This window comes from Anopheles merus, chromosome 3R (genome assembly GCF_017562075.2).
Source record: "Anopheles merus strain MAF chromosome 3R, AmerM5.1, whole genome shotgun sequence".
Lineage (NCBI taxonomy): Eukaryota > Metazoa > Arthropoda > Insecta > Diptera > Culicidae > Anopheles > Anopheles merus.
Window position 1 is genome coordinate 14,316,282 of NC_054084.1, and position 17,469 is coordinate 14,333,750.

Here is a 17,469-nt window from a genome sequence, read left to right on the forward strand (position 1 = left end):
ATATGTTCCACGACGTTCAAATTGGTGGTTCGACACCTTTGCTTTCGAATTCGTCAAGTGTCATGGCTGAGTGATTTCAAATTCCGTAGCGAAAGCCGTTGCGATTTGTTGCAACAATTTTTAATGATCAGAATTAACATTGTTAAAACGATTAACAAAGCTCAGCACTTTGACTAGCTACTTGCTTGAGTTTTACAATAATAAAATCATCATTAATTTAAACGCATTTCCGCCTTCCAAACTCCCGAACGCACGTTCAAAGTGCACCAGTCAAAATGAACTACGGGATTCGATGGGCACCTTTCTTGGTCAAAATTACAACCATTTTCGAAACCATTTGTCACACAACCTGTCAAACGCTCGGTTGCTGCTAGGGTCAGTAATTTATTTTGTGTTGTTCATTCCACAACTTTGCCATCCCCCAGAAGATCCCGAAACGTACACGTTCCTTATCTGACCCTTCGCGAAGTAACTACGCGTCCGTCACCGTCACCGCGAGTGAAAAATGCACCCCAGCCGACGGCACGGCAGCTTCCGTGTGCATCCGTACACCCGTGGCACGTATTGTTAGGCAAGGCAAGAATCATCACACCCTTCCGTCGTCCCGGGGCAGCAGTGAAGCTACTGGTGCTGACGTCGAAGTTTCGCAACGCGTTTTCGGTTGTGTGGTTGGTGCCCGAAGGCCACGCAGTTTTTAGCTGCTTCTGTTTCGGGGGAGGTTTTTTTTTGCTATCCCAGCCGCGCTTTGCTGCAAAGCCAACGAAAGTCGTGTCGTCATCTTCCCAAATGGTTGGCACTCGACGGCAGCAGCGCCATCGCCAACAAACATCCCACCATCGTATGCAGTGCATCGCTACGAAAGGAAGATAGCATCGAATGGTGTGTGTGAAGGAGAGAGAGAGAGAGAGAGAGAGAAGGGAGACGCGCAACGAACCTGCCTCATCATAAAGAAAAACATAGTTTTGCCGTGCACTTTGCCTCGCGAGTTCTTTGCACCTTACCTTCTTCCTAGATCGTGAGCTATTTCAAAATTACTGCACCTTCCCTTATGTAGTAGTGTGATCGCGGGTACATATATATTAACCGAACGTGCGTGTAGTGATTTTGAGGGGTTTCCTAAATAAGCTAAAAAGTGAAATCAGTGCTAAAGAAAAGTTTATGCATGTCGCACCCAACCTGAGCAAGGGACCCCTCAAGAGCAAACAACAACCACCACCAACCAGTGTGCGTCGTCGTCATACGACATTATAAATACGCCTTAGCAACAGGGCTTGGAGGACGGCGGCAAACGCAAGGTGGTGCCGCCGCTGTGTTTGCGCATTCGTCGGGTAGCGATGAACGGTTCCGCGGCGGTGCTGGGCCAGATGGTCGGTGGCGCCGATCCGGGCACGGTCCTGGCCGGGGAAGGCAACACCGAGTGGCAAACGTTGCACTGCAGCAAGGATGCGCTGACGGATCTGTTCGGCTGGTTCCTGCAGGGCATACTGGCCACCCTCGCCTTTACCTGCCTTATCGGTGAGTAGTAAGTCCGGATGGTGTGTGGTGCGTGGTGTGTGACGCGGGGCTGTTACGGCGCCTCATTAAAGCTTTAACGTTTGGCTAATTGGATTATTTTGTACCCGTACCCGTGGCGTGATGACCGGGCTGCCGAGAGAAAGGTGTCGAGAAAGAGGCGCGCGCGCGTGTGTGTGTAACAAGGAAATAGCAACACGGGTGAACGCAGCAGGTGGTGAAAAGGAGGAGCATTTTGGGTGCAAGAAATGTACGAAAGGATGCGGAAAGGTCATGAACTGTTGTAGCCAACCGTAGCAGGCCACTGGAAGTGGAACTGAACAAGATGCGCTGGACTGTCTTTATCATTTAACGGCTGTTCAAATATCGGCTCAAGCGTCGTCTAGCTGCTGGTTATCAATATTTGAAGAACAAATTACATTGAAGCTTAGGCGGTGATGATGTATCCTTCGCATTCAAGCAACCATTTCATTTGTTTTGGGAATGAAAATGATATTCACTGTTTTCAGAGTCAGTTTCCAGTCAGTTAGCTCCGAAGTTTTCTGGAATCGATCCCGGACAGTAGGTCCGGAATCGGTTCTGCAATCGGAATCGGCACCGGAATTGATTCCGAAATCGAAATCGGTACCAGCATTGGAATTGGCTCCGACATCAGAATCGGCCTTGAAACGAAGTCGGTTTCGACATATCCCTATAAGAATAGGCGTTTGGGTCCAATTATGCCACGAATTGATAGCCGCAAAGAATCCAAATTTATTTGTAAACGATCCATTTTCATGGAGATTTCCGAACTGATTTCGCTTCTAATACTGCTTATTTCAATTCAAGAACTAATTCTCATTCCGCAGCTAATTTCAATTCCGGATTCAATTCTGATTCCGTTGCCGGGGCAAATTGCGATTCCCAGGTCGATTCTGATTCCGGGTTCGGTCCGGAGTTCGGTCCGGAGTCAACTCCGCCGAGTCAAATCGGCCCGTCAACCGAAAACCGAAAGCCGAGTCAACTCCGAAATCGGAATCGATTCCAGCCGGAATTAATCGGAATCAGCCCCGGAATTGCTTACTAGTAGGTCCGATTCCGAGCTCAAACCACTAGTCAAATTGTTGGAAACATAGATTTTCCAAAGGAACCCATCGGAATTAACAGACATTTTAAATTATTTCGAATGAAAACTGTATTCCTGCTCAATCTCAAACCCCTCAACAACATGTTATGCATTTGTCCTGACTGTTATGTATTCGCCTTAGAACGTAAAATGCAAACGAAAAGCTGTTATCTCATCTTTATGACAAGCAGCACTATTAGCAAAAATTAACCTAAACAAGGGAATTAACAACCGCCTGCCGCGGTACCGTCGTGTGTGGAATCGTCCAAGCATTATATCGTTTCAGGTGCGTGAGAAGCACGAATAATTGTTCCGCCGGGCCGTTTTTATTTTTTTGCTCTCGTTACGTATAAGAACACACACACACACACGCACAGGTGTAATCAGATGTACGATAAGCAAGCAAAGTTTTCTACCCGTCGAAGATCGATTAAGCAATTCATTGTGTACACTTTACGGCTGGCCAGCAGCAAGCAAGTCCGTTGTTGGCAGGTTATTGTTTCTAATGAAGGGAGAAGGTTTCGAGAGACGATCGTGTGTGTAAGTTCGGTGTGTTTTCTGTTTGACAATTTCATATAGAGAATCACGCGATTGTAAAAATGGATGTTTGTCATTTTAATAGTTTAAATCATTACTTTTCAATTTATAAAACATATGAAATGTTTGTCTTTAAATATAATTGAAATAAGCCTTTTCCATCAAAAAAGCCAAACTGCATAAATAGCACTGAATTGCAGGGTTTTCCAAGTCAGTTTCATAACAATAACAACGTTTACATTCTAAACTAACTTGGAAAATCCTGTTTTCATCTCCTCCAAGATGGTTTTCATCAGCTGTCAACTGAAATTTCATTTTATTTGATACAACATTTGACAGCTGTTGAAAAACATCTTTAGATGCGGTGAATAATTATGTTCGAAAGTGATAGTTGGCAAACCCTGTACTCCATTAACAGCTAGTAATCTGTTAATCGTTTCATTTCTCATTGGTAAATGAAAATGACAAAAAAAGGCGAATGATGAGAAAGAGAGAGAGAGAAGGAGAGAATACAGTCAAATAAGAACATGTTTTAAACGTTTTAAACTATTATCCCTTTTAAAGCTTAAACATGTAACCGTTTTACTTCGTCTTCGTCTCTTTGCAGCTAAACGCTTCTGCGAACCACAGTACAATCGCCGCTCATGGGAAACCTGGTGGTACGATACGTCCAAGCAGGGCATCGGTGCTCTAGTGATCCACATGGCCAACGTTTATCTGGCCCCACTCTTCCAAGGCGACCCCTGTACCTGGTAGGAGCCCAGTTCCTATGCCCTTTGACTCCGTCTGACTCCGCGATGGGTTTCCAGTTTACTAATTTTTGCTTAAATTTTCCAATAGGTACATTATCAACTTCCTGCTGGATTCTACCATCGGGCTGTTCATTATTTACATCGGCATCAAAACCTGTCAGTATTTAGCGCGGAAGAAAAAATGGGATGCCATCAACTTTGGTGAATATGGTGAGTGTGTGTGTGTGAAAAATTAGTTAAATTAATGGTGTGCCGTCCTCCTCCCCCGATTGGTTGTCGCGGTCAACGTGTAATTGAGACACGCCAAGTGTATACACCTTTAAATAATAACAGTCTGGTTCTATGCAACACGTGGGGCTTACGGCGCAGCAACAACGTACAGAAAAAAACGATGTTCATCATGTAAGCGGCGGTTGTCGGGCAAATGCCCATTGGCGGGTCCCAAGGCACGCCAATATAGGCCAAATTGGGCCCGAGCGAAGAAGCAGTTTTTTTAAACCGTACCTCTCCCGCGATCGATCGCTCATGAACACATGTGACGCGTCAGGTTGTGGCAAAAAAGAGCCTTAATTACACACAGACGAGAAGCCCCCTGCCTCCCCTAGTGGCGTGAGGGTGGCGTGGCGTGCAAAGTCATACTTGGACCATACCCCCACGAGAGGAAGGAGCGTGAAAAGCGCGAAGCAGAGTGGCAAGAGAAAGATGCATCGCCGGCATGGTTTGATTATGAAATAGAAAGTGGTCGGCCTCTTCTGTCCGTTGTGTGGTTGAATTTTACGAAGAAGGCTTGGAAGGTACACGAGTGACCGTAATGGAATACCGATGTATGTTACACCGGTGGCCTACAGACAGTCTGCTGGCCCGGGGGAAGCGTAGCATAGGTATCGATGATGCGGCGATTACGCTATGCAGATAGCTTGGAGATAGCCCGTAAGGTGCAGCACAGGATTGTACAATGTCCGGTACAATGATGTTAACGCATTTGAGGTACACAACAAGCTCTCCATTTTAATCGTAATCCTATACTTGGCTATTGCAACACCGTCTTAGGGTAATATTCTCGGAGAACCGGACGATAGTACCCTATCTAACGACCATTATCAAGGCGGGACATTTCGTATCCTGCGGCAGCTACACACCTTATCAACATCCACCGCGGCAGCAACACTTAAAAGACGGTGATAAGGCGTCGTTGCGATGCGATAGAATGTTTATTTACCTGCGTGGGGTGGATTCGGGGCGCTGGAAATGACGATGACGTGAACATTATTTACATTGGCTACCTATTAGCGGCTGTTCGAGTGGCTGCTGGTCCATAGGTCTATCGTTGTCGTATCAGTGGGCCCTGGCGGGTTTCTCCCGTTGTTTTTTGCTCATTAAAACATAAAATACGAACAAGTAATGCAACGGGCAGGCAGAAAAGAGCCGAATCATGAAGCGAACTTGAATATGAACGAAACAAACTGTTGCAGCACGTGTGTACGCGCATGCGCAATGAAAACAAAAGTATGGGGTGCCGGCTGCGCTAGTTAAAAAAAGGTATCAGACGCGACCGGGAGTGTTAGGTTCCACCGAGACTTGAACTCGGATCGTTGGATTCAGAGTCCAAAGTGCTAACCATTACACCATGGAACCTCGCTGAGAGAGCGCCCGACTGGCACGAAACAAGAAGGTGCGATGCAGATTGCATACATCTAGGCGCATAGCAATAGGGTTTCGTTAAAAAAATATCGTTTATCGCAGGACGATTCACGCAATTCGCTAATTTGCACTGCAACATTGCTTCCTCGTTTCAGGTGCCCCGAAATCCTGGTTCTACCAAACGTGTATCTACGTGTGCCTGATGGTGGTCGTTAAGCTGATAACGACGCTAATCATTCAGTTCGATGTGTGGGATAACGTGAAAAACTTTGTCCTGTCGCCGTTCCGGGATCCGCGGATAGAGCTGGCCGTCGTGATGCTGGTCATTCCGTTCTTCGTCAATGTAAGTCTCTCTTTGGCCGCTTGTGGGTAAATTATGTGTCGCCTATTTATTGTATTTAATGTATTTCGTTTCCTAATTTCAGATCCTAATCTTCTGGGTGACGGATAACTTCCTGATGAGGCACACGCGCAAGAAGCGCAACACGGCGGCCGGCAGCTCGCACCACGCGCACGGTCGGGAGCATAGCTTGCTGCAAAAAGTAAGGGGCCATTTTCAGACAAAAACTAACGAACTCTAAAAGCCATCTCTTGACGTTCGGTATTTTTGTTTTGTCGCGTAACGTACAAGTAGAATAGCTAGGTTTTGTTTGTATTTGTATTTGTGTGCGTGTGTGTATATGTGCCCCCGGTTGTTCTCGTTTTTCTTCCACTTGTTGGTTCCAATCGGTGCCAGTGCCCATCCTACCCGCCAGTAGAATTATTGTTAGGAGTTTCGTAAGCAACCTCGTTGTCTTTCATGCCTGTTCTGGTGCTTAGTATTATATTATCGTTTTTTTATACAACTTCCGAGCAGGGGGTGTACCCGGGAATGGTTAGAATAGAGGCCCATTATTCCACACACTTAAACGACGCGCAATGATATTAATCTTTCCGGGAAGTGTATTAGTGCCTTAGCTAGTTTGTAAGCCGTTTAATTGCTCAATTGTTTCGTTTTCGTGATCGAATTTAATCTTTCAATTGACGAATTTAATAATAACCCCATAAAAGACAGGCAGTGAGAGAAAAAAAAAAGCTGTATTATTTGGAAGGGTGGTTAAGGATTTGTGTTCAGTGCGTGCAGCCTTCCAACTTTAGCGTCAACTCACATTCATTCCCCCCTCGTGTGTCCTTGTTGTAGAGTAGTTGTATTCGTCTCCCTGTTTTGTTGTTGTTATGTTCAAACCTCCCACCGCAAATCACACACACACACACACACACTACTCCGCCCAAGTCATTCCACCACAACCTTCATCTCCCAGCCAGTAAAATAAAAACAAAAGCCTTTTGCTGCCGCTTTCGCTCAACCATCACAACAACAAAATCCCGAGTAACCGAGCCTCTCTGACACTGACAACCCAATCATCTTTTTGCAGGTAAAATACAAAATGATACACAAAACCAAACCAAATGACTCAGAATCTGATACTCTTTTGTCAGGCGATGAAGAAATTTTAAGCTTCAGTACGCCCAACGGTGGTGGTGGCGGCGGTGGTGGTTTGGGGCAGAGCGTTACCAGCAATCGGTCCTTCTCGGGGCGCCACTATCACCACACCCAGCATGCACCTTTCCTCCATCAGCATCACGCATATCTGCAGACGAGCACGATGGCGGACGGCACGTCAGTGGTGCCGGCGGCGTCCTCGTCTATGGGGGGCAGCAGCAGTGGCAGCAGCAGCGGCGGGGGTTCCTCCTCCCTGCTGACGCCGCTCGACATGGACACGGCCATCGTGCTGACCTCGACGCGAACATCACCCGGGCCGACGAACCGGCAAAGCACAGTTCAACAGCGCACCAGTGTCATTAACATTTAAGGACGAGCCTACCCCTCCCCTTTAACAAGCCGCATATCGTTCCGCGTGCATGTGTGTGTACTAATAACACATAGAAAGAGAAGGAGAGAGAAATTAAATGGCAATATTTCCTGACAAACACACAGGGAACATGGTAAAACAAAGGTGATCGACACAGAAGCACTTCCCTAACGTACGGACCTGAACAAACAAACCTTAACAATCATGCACCCGAGCATTGCGTATGGGGAAGATCAGCCTCATCAGAACCAATCACATTTCCTGTGTTCCAAAACAAAAAAAAACATTCAAAGTACCTTGGCAGAAGCAACGCATTCAAACGATAAAGTCTGAACACAACTAACGTAAAACAAGTAATTGCCACCCCTTCCCGTCTGACGCTGGCACTCCAAAGAAAAGCCAGCCGATCAGCAGCAGCAAAGGAAGGTGCGCGAAGATCGACCGTTTGCTTCCGGTTCTGTTTATTGTTGAACCCCGTTTGTTAAACCGTTGATAGGACAGATGTTATATAGGGTGTGTGTCCCCGCCCTCGAAAAAGAGTTAGTGTGGTGGCGAGTTAATCGTTTCCCAAAATCCACCACCCCCCAAATTTGCTGCACCGTGTGGCATACCATTGTGATACTGAGTGAGAATTGAGCAGGAGCGTACACAGAAGATTCACATATATTCGTCCAGCGCGTGGCCCCCCATTCAGAAAAAAGGGGAAAGAAAGGAAGAAAGGAACATTAAAGTAGGGAAGGGATTCGAATCCAATCACAGGACAGGAAACAGAAGAAGCGTAGCAAAACCTAGCGTCAAGCTCACACATGATATTTGGTGGAGGAGAGAGATCTGTACTATTTTAGCTACTATTAGTCACTGTTGCGATGTTAATGAGAGCCGATGAAGCGAAGCGAGCGTTGCAATTAATATGCTTCCATTTTTTGAAATAGACAAAAGAAGAAGAAGAAGAAAAAACCTCCGAGAAAAGAGCGAATCGAGAAAGCAAAAGACATTTTCTGTAAAAGCAAAAGCTTCAATGTAGTATGACGATGTACCGGATAGAAGGGAATAAAATTGAACCAGAGGCACGCAATGAAAGAAGCTACAGCAAGGCACGAGAACGGTGAAGAGAGAGAGAGAGAGCGATAGCCCTTTTTGGGAGGACTTAAGAACAGTGACAGTGAGCGAAAAGGTGAAATGTGAAAGCCGACAGAGAATAAATCGGAACAACGAAAACCACTCGATGCACTTTAAAAAATGCGCTATGATTAAGGATAAAGAGGAGCTAGGGGCATGGAGAGGAAACTACTGTTTTGCAGCAGAAGTGGGCGCCTTTAGGGCAGTGGTGGGCACTTCTATGCATCTACATACACATACACACCTAACCTAACAACACTATACTATTGTTCTATTTTATACATAATTATACAACGATTAGCAATTAAGGTGAAAGCGGTGGGGCGCGCTTCTGGTTATGTATACAAGCGGCGGCGGATTCGATCGTGAGGAGAACGGAGAATGAAAAAAGAAACACGCGCGCGAATTGAAACTGACGAAGGGGTTCACGCGAAGTGTGATCGGGCTCTCCGATCCCAGAGGAGAAGGAGAGAGAGAGAAAAATAAAGGAAGCTGAAGTGATCTTTTATACGCAAGAACACAACGGGTTTCGAAATTTGCATCAAAAAACGAGGAAAGCCTTTCTAGGCTCTCCCCGCGGGGGCTCGAAAATCCGAAAGTATTCTGGATCGGTGTGGTTCATTGTAATTCAATAACGGTTTTTCGCGACGATTTGGAGTTTTCTCGTTTCCCTCCTCTCCAAATAGGAGGAAACCAGTTCACTCCACCCGCGGTTGTGAGGCCATGTGAAGCAAAAAAAAAGAAAGAAACCCCACACCGATCAGAACCATTTTCTGCGCAGCGCTTGGTGAAAGGTGAAAGCCATTCTCTTACCACCGTTGGGGGGGGGGGGGGGGGGCATGTTCGAGAAACGTTCGACGATCGGTTTGGCAAAATCGGTGGTGCAATCTGTTCGACCAGTGCTATTCTTTTGCAGTGTTTTGCAGTGATCGGACGCAGACTAATCGCATACTCGCACCACCACCAGTAGTGGCTATGGTTGGCACCAGTGTTCGCGTTAATTATGAGCGGGGAAATAGTGTCGCGTATGGGAAGCAGCACGGTTGGATGAAGCGTTCGTCAAGCGCTACCGTTTGCATCTCCATACCGGATGAGCTGGTGGTGACCCCGGCAGCCGAGAGGTGAGTTGGTTGATGAAAGTGCATTGAAACGATAACTACAATTATAGCAATAAACATAAACATTAACGTGTGATGATGAAGCAAAGGGAAGCAGCAAACGCGCACATGGACAGCAGATGAAATTCCACCCGAAAAAAAAGGAAACATCATTAAAACAAGGGGGGAAACAGACGAAGATAGGGAATGAACGGGGTCACAAACATTAAAAACATATGCGTGTGTGTGTGTGTGTGTGTGTGTGTATATCGGTCGCGACCGCATCTTATCTGGATGCGCATTTCGCGATTCCTCTGGAATGTGATGCGCGACTTTTTTTTCGGTGGCCATGTGTGTGAAGGGTTGCCGAGCCAAAATAACCTCGTTTTTTTTTCGTTTGTTCACGGTGTATAAGCATGGGAAGCAATTTTCGACATTTAGTATAATTTTCCAAATCATTTTGTTTAACTGATCAACTATTTGAAGAGGCAATGAAATGGCCCACAACCCTGCACGAAGGTCAACGAGAAGTAATTGTTTCGTGTAATTTTTAACCCTTTTTTCCCGTCCACTTTCAACAACATGATTCACTGCGCATTGTACTGCGTTTTTGTGGCGAATGCAGCAGCATTTACAAAAACCAACACCCCCCCCCCCCCCCCCCCCCCCCCCCCTACCAGTTTCAGGTCCTCCACGTGGGCACACATGCACACACACACACACATACACACCGATTTCTCTCGTCTCGTTTTCAAGCGTCTTTCGCTCGCTTATGCTCTTTCAATCGTACGATCAAACGATCTTCAAACGCTCAAAGGCTCCCTTAAATACGCGCTATGTGATTCTGTGTGTGTGTTGCGTGTGTATGTGTATGCGATGGCGTCAGACGTCTCTCGCGCTCACACGGGACTCAAACACCCCTCTTGCACACATCAAACGGCAAAAGAATGGAAGATTTGTGCGATAGCGAAAGCGGGCACCCCGCTTTTCCAACGATGCGATCACCGCCCTGCACGAACTCTCACGCGCAAACCGCACTACACTAGTCGTCCGGAAATGAGCCGCGCGGGACCGAAGAAGCGCTCAGACCAAAGCGTTTGAAGTTGCCTCGGATATGGGGTTTGCGCGTGTGAGTGTCCAGAACCGTGCCGACAAGTTCCAGCGCGCGTGTCTGGGAAAACCTGTCCTGGGTCTTCTTCATTCAGCGCTCAGCCAACGGCCACGTCGGTCGTGTTGTGTGCGTCACCAGCCGTCGTCGTCGTCGCAGTTCTCGTTGTGCAGAGGCCGGGGTTGGTTGGTTGGGCAGCCAGTCGGGTGTGTGCCAGTGTGTGTCGGCCGCGGAAGGAGAGCATTAGAGCGTCGTGTAGTACGGATCGTTGCGGAAAAGTGAGCGAGGGTACGACGACAAAGCATTTCAAAACTTCACCAAATTCTACCAAAAAAAAACCCCTACGTGTTATCGGTGAACAGGAAAAATCAATTGAAATGTTACAAGTCAATAACATGTACGAAATTATGTACAACACATCCCAATCACGTTCAAATAGTGCCCAGCGGTGCCGAGCATGATGATTGGAATGTTTGGAGTTGGTTGCCCCAAGATGCTCCGAAGAAGAAGAAGAACTGTTACGAGTGAATAACCCATAAAAAACGTGTGTTTCCGTTTGTGTGTGTGTGTGTGTGTTTGCGGGTGAGGTGAAGATTCACCCATAATAATGTAAAAAAACGGGGTCCGATAACGGTGTTTGGTGCTGTGAAGCGTAGAAGAAAAAGCAATATCTGGCGCAACACGCAGCCGGGAAGCTTCCACGGCGCAACAGCAACCTGTTCTAAAGCGGCAGGGAGCAGCGTGTTATTCCCGAACCCCTTTTGCACACCTTAGCCCCTTTACCAGTTTGAATGAACCGCAAGAGTTCCGCTTTCATTGTGAAATAGTTCTGCGAGAGGCGGGATTTTGCATTCACGGCACGTTCGTGTGGAATTCTGTAATGAAAAAAACAACCCCAACCGGTGGTTTAACCTGGGGTTGACAACGTGGCGTTCTGGTTTACTACTTCAGAGCTTGTGGATGACCTTGAAGAACTTCTACATACCCTTTTAAGCTGTGTTTTTGATAATTTTGTACATAAAGTCATGCTGCAAATGCAGCTCTCTAACCTTTCCACAAATTGGTGACAACGTCGGACGTCATCTCACCTACTTCTTACGTAAAACAAAACGACCACCCCGGTCGATCGGTGTCGGTCTGTGTATTCGCACAGCCTACTCTGACCCAAAAATTTCAAATGTCACATCCAAAACAAGTGCCCCGGTTCGGTTCGATTCCGGTTTTTTGTTTAGTCTTCGGACACGTTAATGTGCTTTCATTTGCATAAACGAGTCGTTCCTCTTGCTTCTTCTTCGAGATGTCCCGTGTTAGTCAGTTAATTAGCGATCTTTAAACAAAGAGCAATGGTTGGAATAGCTAGAATAACGGAATACATTTCCCTGGCATGATGATGATGATGATGATGACGATGCTTAGCTGAGTTCATCACATGATCGATCGATCGTGCGTTTGGGGAGGTAATGGGTAAATCACGCTGAGGTCATTATCGGCTGCAATGTCTACGGTGTGTACTCATTTGCTGGAACTCACCAACGGTGCAAGTGCCTCAACCTTGACTGTGAAACAAAGCGCATATCCACTCCAGCGCAAGGGAAGACACTGGCTGAAGTAGATGGTGAGGTAGAAACGATTTCGTTCGATCGAAACACAGATCCGCTTGGTGCATGCGCGGGGATGAAGTTCAGTGTTCTTACGCAATCGTCTTCTCGACGTCCGGTTGGAGCGGATGGGAAAAGCAGCGTACGCAGCACGCACGCAACGGAACACGATCAGTAACAAGTTCATTGACAACCAGGTTCACTGGACGGAGTGAGTCCAATTCTGAAACCAGTTTTTTACTTCTTCTTCTTCTTCTCTCGAGCATTATGTTTCACTCGGTGGGGTCTGCTCTGGGAGGGGGAGGTCGATATGTGAACGGTATGTTTGGGAAGATGATTAGTACTAGTGATGGGAAAAATTAAGTTTTCATCGGAATTGATTCCAGCTAGCCCCGAAATTTACTGGAATCGATTCCGGATAGTTGGTTCGGAATCAATTTCCGGAATCGATTCCGAAATCGGCTCCGGAATAGTTTCCGGAATCGGAATCGGTTCCGGAATCGGAATCGGCTCCGGAATCGGAAGCGGGTTTGGAATTAGCTCCAGAATTGGCCCCGGAATCAGAATCGGGTTCAAAATTGGGTCCGAAATCGAAATCAGTTTCGGCATCTCTATAAGAATAGGCGTCTGGGAGCGTATTGATAGCCGTACAGAATCCAAATGTACTTGTAAACGATCAATTTTCATGGAGATTCCCGGATTGATTGATCGCTTCTGAAACTGCTTATTTCAATTCAAGAACTGATTCAAATACTGCAACTAATTCCAGCTCTGGAGTCAATTCAGATTTCATTTCCGGAGCAAATTGGGATTCCCAGGTCGATTCCAATTTCGGAGCCGATTCTGATTCCGGAATCGATTCCAGATCCGGAGTCAACTTCGGAATCGGCTCGGGATTCGGTTTTGGAATCGGCATCGGAATTGGCTCCGGAATTGATTCCGAACACGGAATCGGAATCGGGTAGATACGATTCCGAGCACCCATCACTAATTTAGTACCCATCCATGGGGCGAGATTGTGGAGAATGTAGAATTACGTCAGCAGTAGTTGGCTAACAGTCGTTGGCGTCGTTGTTGCTTGTTGGTATTACGGGAAACAGTATTTTGAAAGCTTAAGAGAGGTCAAGAAACATCTCGGCCAGACGATATGATCAAACCCAATACCCTTTAACAATAGTGGTTACATCTAACATCTTTACCTTGGTCTGTATAATGAACAATGATATTGATGTCTACATTGTTCTCCACAACAGACTGCTTGCCATTGAACAGACAACGACCAACACCACCACCACCTGTTGAGTGTTTCAAATTCAAACCACGTGTTTAGTAAGCACGTGGAGGTCAGGGCGAAAGCTTTGTGTGAGTAAATCAAAGCTTTCATGTTGAATCAACTGACTTTAGAATTATTTTTAAGAGTTACTAAGTTAATTTCGGGATCATCTTCAAGTTTAAAATTGACACAACACTTTCCTAAAATATTATCATCTTTTTTATAGTAATAAACCCAAGTTGAAAATATAATGCCTTTCCTACCTTCTCTCTCTTCAGCTCCACTGTTATCGACATGACGGGTGAACAGAAGGGCACGGTCCTGGTGACCGGCGGTGCCGGTTACATCGGTTCCCACACGGTCGTTTCGCTGCTCGAGGCCGGCTACGGTGTGGTGGCGCTGGACAACTTCACCAACTCCGTCAACTCCGCCAAGAACGAATCGGTCGCGCTGAAGCGCGTCGAGGAAATTACCGGCAGGAAGGTACACTTCTATCGCTGCGACCTGCTGGACAAGGATGCGGTCGAGCGCATCTTCAAGGCGCACCGCATCGATTCGGTAATACACTTCGCGGCGCTGAAAGCGGTCGGCGAATCGATGACGAACCCGCTGCTGTACTACAAGAACAACATGATCGGCATGATCAATCTGCTCGAGGTGATGGACAGTCTCGGCATCTACAAGATGGTGTTCTCGAGCTCGTGCACGGTGTACGGCGAGCCGGAGCGGTTGCCAATCACGGAGGAAAACCCCACCGGCAACGTGACGAACGTGTACGGCCGCACCAAGTACTTCATCGAGGAGATGCTGAAGGATGCGGTGCGGGCGGATCCGAAGTGGAACATTATAGCGCTGCGCTACTTTAACCCGGTCGGGGCACACAAATCGGGCCGCATCGGGGAGGATCCGACGAAGCAGTTCACCAATCTGATGCCGTACATTAGCCAGGTCGCGATCGGGAAGAAGGATGTGCTGACGATCTTTGGCAATGATTACGATACGCCCGATGGGACGGGTGTACGGGACTATGTTCACGTGATGGATCTGGCCAGTGGGCATGTGGCGGCACTGCACAAGCTCGACCAGGAGCATCTCGGGTTGAAGGTGAGCTGTTGCTGTGGGAAGAGAGAGAAAAGAGCTAATGGTTAATGAGTGAAATTTTCGTTTAGATGTACAATCTTGGCACCGGCAAAGGAATATCCGTCATGGAGCTTATACAAACCTTCGAGCGGGTGAACAAGGTCAAGATTCCGTACGTGATTCAGGAACGGCGTGCCGGGGATATTTCGTCCATGTACGCCAATGCGACGCTTGCCGAGAAGGAGCTTGGCTGGAAAGCCGTTCACAGTGTCGATGAGATGTGTAAGTGTGCGACGACTGGAGCTGTGTGCCTTATCCACTGATTAACCTTCCCACATACTACTTCCATCTCCATTTCAGGTGAAGACTTTTGGCGATGGCAAACCATGAACCCGAACGGCTACAAAACGGAGCAAGCTAATGGGCACCATTAGGGAGGTGTCTGTCCGGCCGGTGCTGCTAATTGACAGGTTTTATCATATTTATTCAAATGCAACGCGCCGCCTTCTTCCATGGCCAGTTCGTACAGGCGTTTGTTTTGCAGTTTTAACACTTCCATTCCATACGAGGTGCAGCCGGGGTAGAGGCTGCGTGCGAATAGTTCTAGACAGGTGGCTCCGGGCGGTACAAATTTCGATGTGAATAAATCTGCAATCGAAAGCCGTGGAGCGACCGATTATATTGTAATCCAATAAGGGGTTGAATTGTTTTTTTTTTAATTTTCTGAAAGAAACATACCGTAAAGCGGTGGTTTGTGTGAATGTATTGCACACGGTACCGAGTACAGGAACCGTTCGCGTGGGAAGTTTTGGGCTATCGGCGAACCCTGCGGTAAGCCGATAAAGATGCGCTCGTATGGTTGTTTTTGGGCCGGTTCGTTAAATTTGCACACCGGCTGACCGCTGCTGCCCGTAATCTTGACCCAGTACCAGCAACCGACCAGCTCGACACCCCACTTGGGGAAAAAATCCTTCACCACCGCATCGATGTGAGACGGTGCGTTTGTGCACCATACAACCACGAGCGTATTTTCGTGCCGATGGCGTTCGAGCGGAATCGCTTTAATGTCCGCATTCGTTAGCATCCGGTAGCTCGCTTTGGCGTTGACGGCTTTCACGCGCCTGATGTATTTGTTCCACCACGGTGGATCGAGCACGATCAGGTCAAACTTTTCATCCTGGCCGATATATTCTTCGAACCGATCGATGGAAGAGTTGATGAAGGCTACCCGTGGGGGAATGAGAAAACTTTCGCCATCCATTTCCGTGATGATGGTATGGTTCGTACTGTTTTGTCCGCGAAACCGTCGATCGGCATCGTACTGCGAGGAGGTGTTAAAGTGGTCAACAAACTCGAGCGCTTCTTTGTTGTTTGTGGTGCTTTGGTGCGCTTTGCTTGGTAGTTTGTGCTGGATGGAAGAATGGTTTTCAAACACCTAGAAATAAACAGTAGAAAATGTTAGTTGTAATCCCTTCCTTGCAGTAACCGATTATCCTTTCGAGCCAAACCTTTCGAGTGATCTCGTCGAACGGTCCTGTCGTTTTAATTCGTTTCCTTTTCTTGGCATTTTCTCCCTTATCGTCTCTCTTATCGTAAGGCACATTTATATCGAAAAGAACTCTGTTCAAACATGCTTTCTTTACGTTTTTATCCAGAAAACTGTTGCTGTAAACATTCTCCACACTGCTGGCATGGTTCAGAAGGTACGCTTGCTCACTCAATTCTTCCCAACTGCACATTTTACGCTTGACTTGAGAGTGTTTTCTTACTAATACAAATTTCCATAAGGCTAAATAAGCTATTTATGGGTTTAAAATTTGAGAAACGAATGAAAAAATACCGGCATCGGCACAAAATAAATGTAAACAAACTGTGTTCGAGCCGAAAGTAAACAAATCACGTTCAATCAGTGTGGCCAGATTATTTTGTCGGTTTTCGGTAGCCGCATCAAAATTTTATCGGTCGTTTTCGGTAGGTTAAAATTCGAAACTTAACTGAGTTGAATGAAGTAAAAGCGAAAGAAGTGTTAAGCGGGATGGGGGGAGGGGGGAGGGAGGGGGGATACTAATGCGCAAAATGAAAGTTCCATCTCACGAGAATATGCATCCTTTATCTAGGATATGGATTAGATTTGGTTCAGCGGTTACACAAATGAAGGTTTTTCTGAAGTGTCGATCTGAAAATTTCACTAGGAATTCTAAGCCAAAGAAGGAGTAAGATGCTAATTGCTTCTCAATGACGGCAAGTTCTTTTTCTTGGGCCTCCACGCGACCGCTTAGAGCCGCTGCAGTGCTCCATCGGATACGATTTTATCGTACGTGCTGTCATTTGATTTTCGCTGGATTATTTTGACTGATTTCATTTTTTGGCTCAGTTTTATTATCAATGATTAAAGAAATTGAGAGTTTTTCCACCGACAAACCGACGTGACACTGGCGTTACAAAAGTGTCCCACACGAAAGTACTGTCATTTGCATGTGAGGCGATCACTTCTGTCAAAGTAGGCTCTGTTCACTGCTGCTTCGATGTAAACAACTGTTCTAAATACAAATTGCGAAGGAAGTGTGAGGCAAGATTTTGTGAGAATTATTGGACAAAACACCCAACAAAATCATTTTATAGGTTTCTAAATAAATGAAAAAGATGTAAGAAGTAAATAAAACAATGCTCATAGGAATTTGCGGAGAAAAACAAAAAGGGGTTTAGCAGTTCCTCCTTTGTGTCAGTGTAGTAAGCGAATCATTATAGAGATGGCGCTAGTGTTTAACGTATTTTCATTTGAAATAAGGAGACA

The 17,469-nt window shown here is 46.6% G+C and overlaps 3 protein-coding genes and 1 non-coding gene across 5 annotated transcripts; 2 read left to right on the forward strand and 2 right to left on the reverse strand.

Annotated features, from left to right (window-relative positions):
- The first annotated feature begins 332 nt into the window (after window positions 1–332).
- LOC121595370 (store-operated calcium entry regulator STIMATE-like) lies at window positions 333–9,039 on the forward strand. The gene is made up of 6 exons (XM_041919286.1): window positions 333–1,515; window positions 3,762–3,906; window positions 3,995–4,116; window positions 5,703–5,890; window positions 5,973–6,089; window positions 6,963–9,039. Exons 1-6 carry the CDS (start codon window positions 1,335–1,337, stop codon window positions 7,398–7,400), a joined length of 1,191 nt encoding a protein of 396 aa, XP_041775220.1. The 5' UTR covers window positions 333–1,334; the 3' UTR covers window positions 7,401–9,039.
- Window positions 5,470–5,541, reverse strand: Trnaq-cug. The gene has a single exon. It is a non-coding gene; the product is annotated as a tRNA-Gln (tRNA).
- A 422-nt stretch (window positions 9,040–9,461) lies between the features above and the next one.
- On the forward strand, window positions 9,462–15,362 carry LOC121595369 (UDP-glucose 4-epimerase-like). Of its 2 annotated transcripts, none has more exons than XM_041919284.1 (4): window positions 9,462–9,640; window positions 13,874–14,699; window positions 14,765–14,957; window positions 15,036–15,362. In XM_041919284.1, the coding sequence occupies exons 1-4, from the start codon at window positions 9,495–9,497 to the stop codon at window positions 15,107–15,109; spliced, it is 1,239 nt and encodes a 412-aa protein (XP_041775218.1). In that variant the 5' UTR covers window positions 9,462–9,494; the 3' UTR covers window positions 15,110–15,362. The 2 variants fall into 2 exon arrangements, with proteins under 2 accessions (XP_041775218.1, XP_041775219.1); XM_041919285.1 differs by lacking the exon at window positions 9,462–9,640 and adding an exon at window positions 10,690–11,012.
- Window positions 15,049–16,575, reverse strand: LOC121595371 (N(6)-adenine-specific methyltransferase METTL4). The gene is made up of 3 exons (XM_041919287.1): window positions 16,184–16,575; window positions 15,414–16,110; window positions 15,049–15,323 (listed from the first exon to the last, which is right to left on the reverse strand). The coding sequence occupies exons 1-3, from the start codon at window positions 16,412–16,414 to the stop codon at window positions 15,106–15,108; spliced, it is 1,146 nt and encodes a 381-aa protein (XP_041775221.1). The 5' UTR covers window positions 16,415–16,575; the 3' UTR covers window positions 15,049–15,105.
- Between the last annotated feature and the right edge of the window lie 894 nt (window positions 16,576–17,469).

Excerpts from the sequence above, each read along its gene's own strand:
- LOC121595370 (XM_041919286.1), top strand. The coding sequence starts at position 1,335 with ATGAACGGTTCCGCGGCGGTGCTGGGCCAGATGGTCGGTGGCGCCGAT. Across the intron at positions 1,516-3,761 it reads CGCCTTTACCTGCCTTATCG|CTAAACGCTTCTGCGAACCA; the intron begins GTGAGTAGTAAG and ends GTCTCTTTGCAG. Across the intron at positions 4,117-5,702 it reads CATCAACTTTGGTGAATATG|GTGCCCCGAAATCCTGGTTC; the intron begins GTGAGTGTGTGT and ends TCCTCGTTTCAG.
- LOC121595369 (XM_041919284.1), top strand. The coding sequence starts at position 9,495 with ATGGTTGGCACCAGTGTTCGCGTTAATTATGAGCGGGGAAATAGTGTC. Across the intron at positions 9,641-13,873 it reads GTGACCCCGGCAGCCGAGAG|CTCCACTGTTATCGACATGA; the intron begins GTGAGTTGGTTG and ends CTCTCTCTTCAG. Across the intron at positions 14,958-15,035 it reads TCACAGTGTCGATGAGATGT|GTGAAGACTTTTGGCGATGG; the intron begins GTAAGTGTGCGA and ends TCTCCATTTCAG.
- LOC121595371 (XM_041919287.1), bottom strand. The coding sequence starts at position 16,414 with ATGTGCAGTTGGGAAGAATTGAGTGAGCAAGCGTACCTTCTGAACCAT. Across the intron at positions 16,111-16,183 it reads TCGACGAGATCACTCGAAAG|GTGTTTGAAAACCATTCTTC; the intron begins GTTTGGCTCGAA and ends GTTTATTTCTAG. Across the intron at positions 15,324-15,413 it reads ACACAAACCACCGCTTTACG|ATTTATTCACATCGAAATTT; the intron begins GTATGTTTCTTT and ends TTTCGATTGCAG.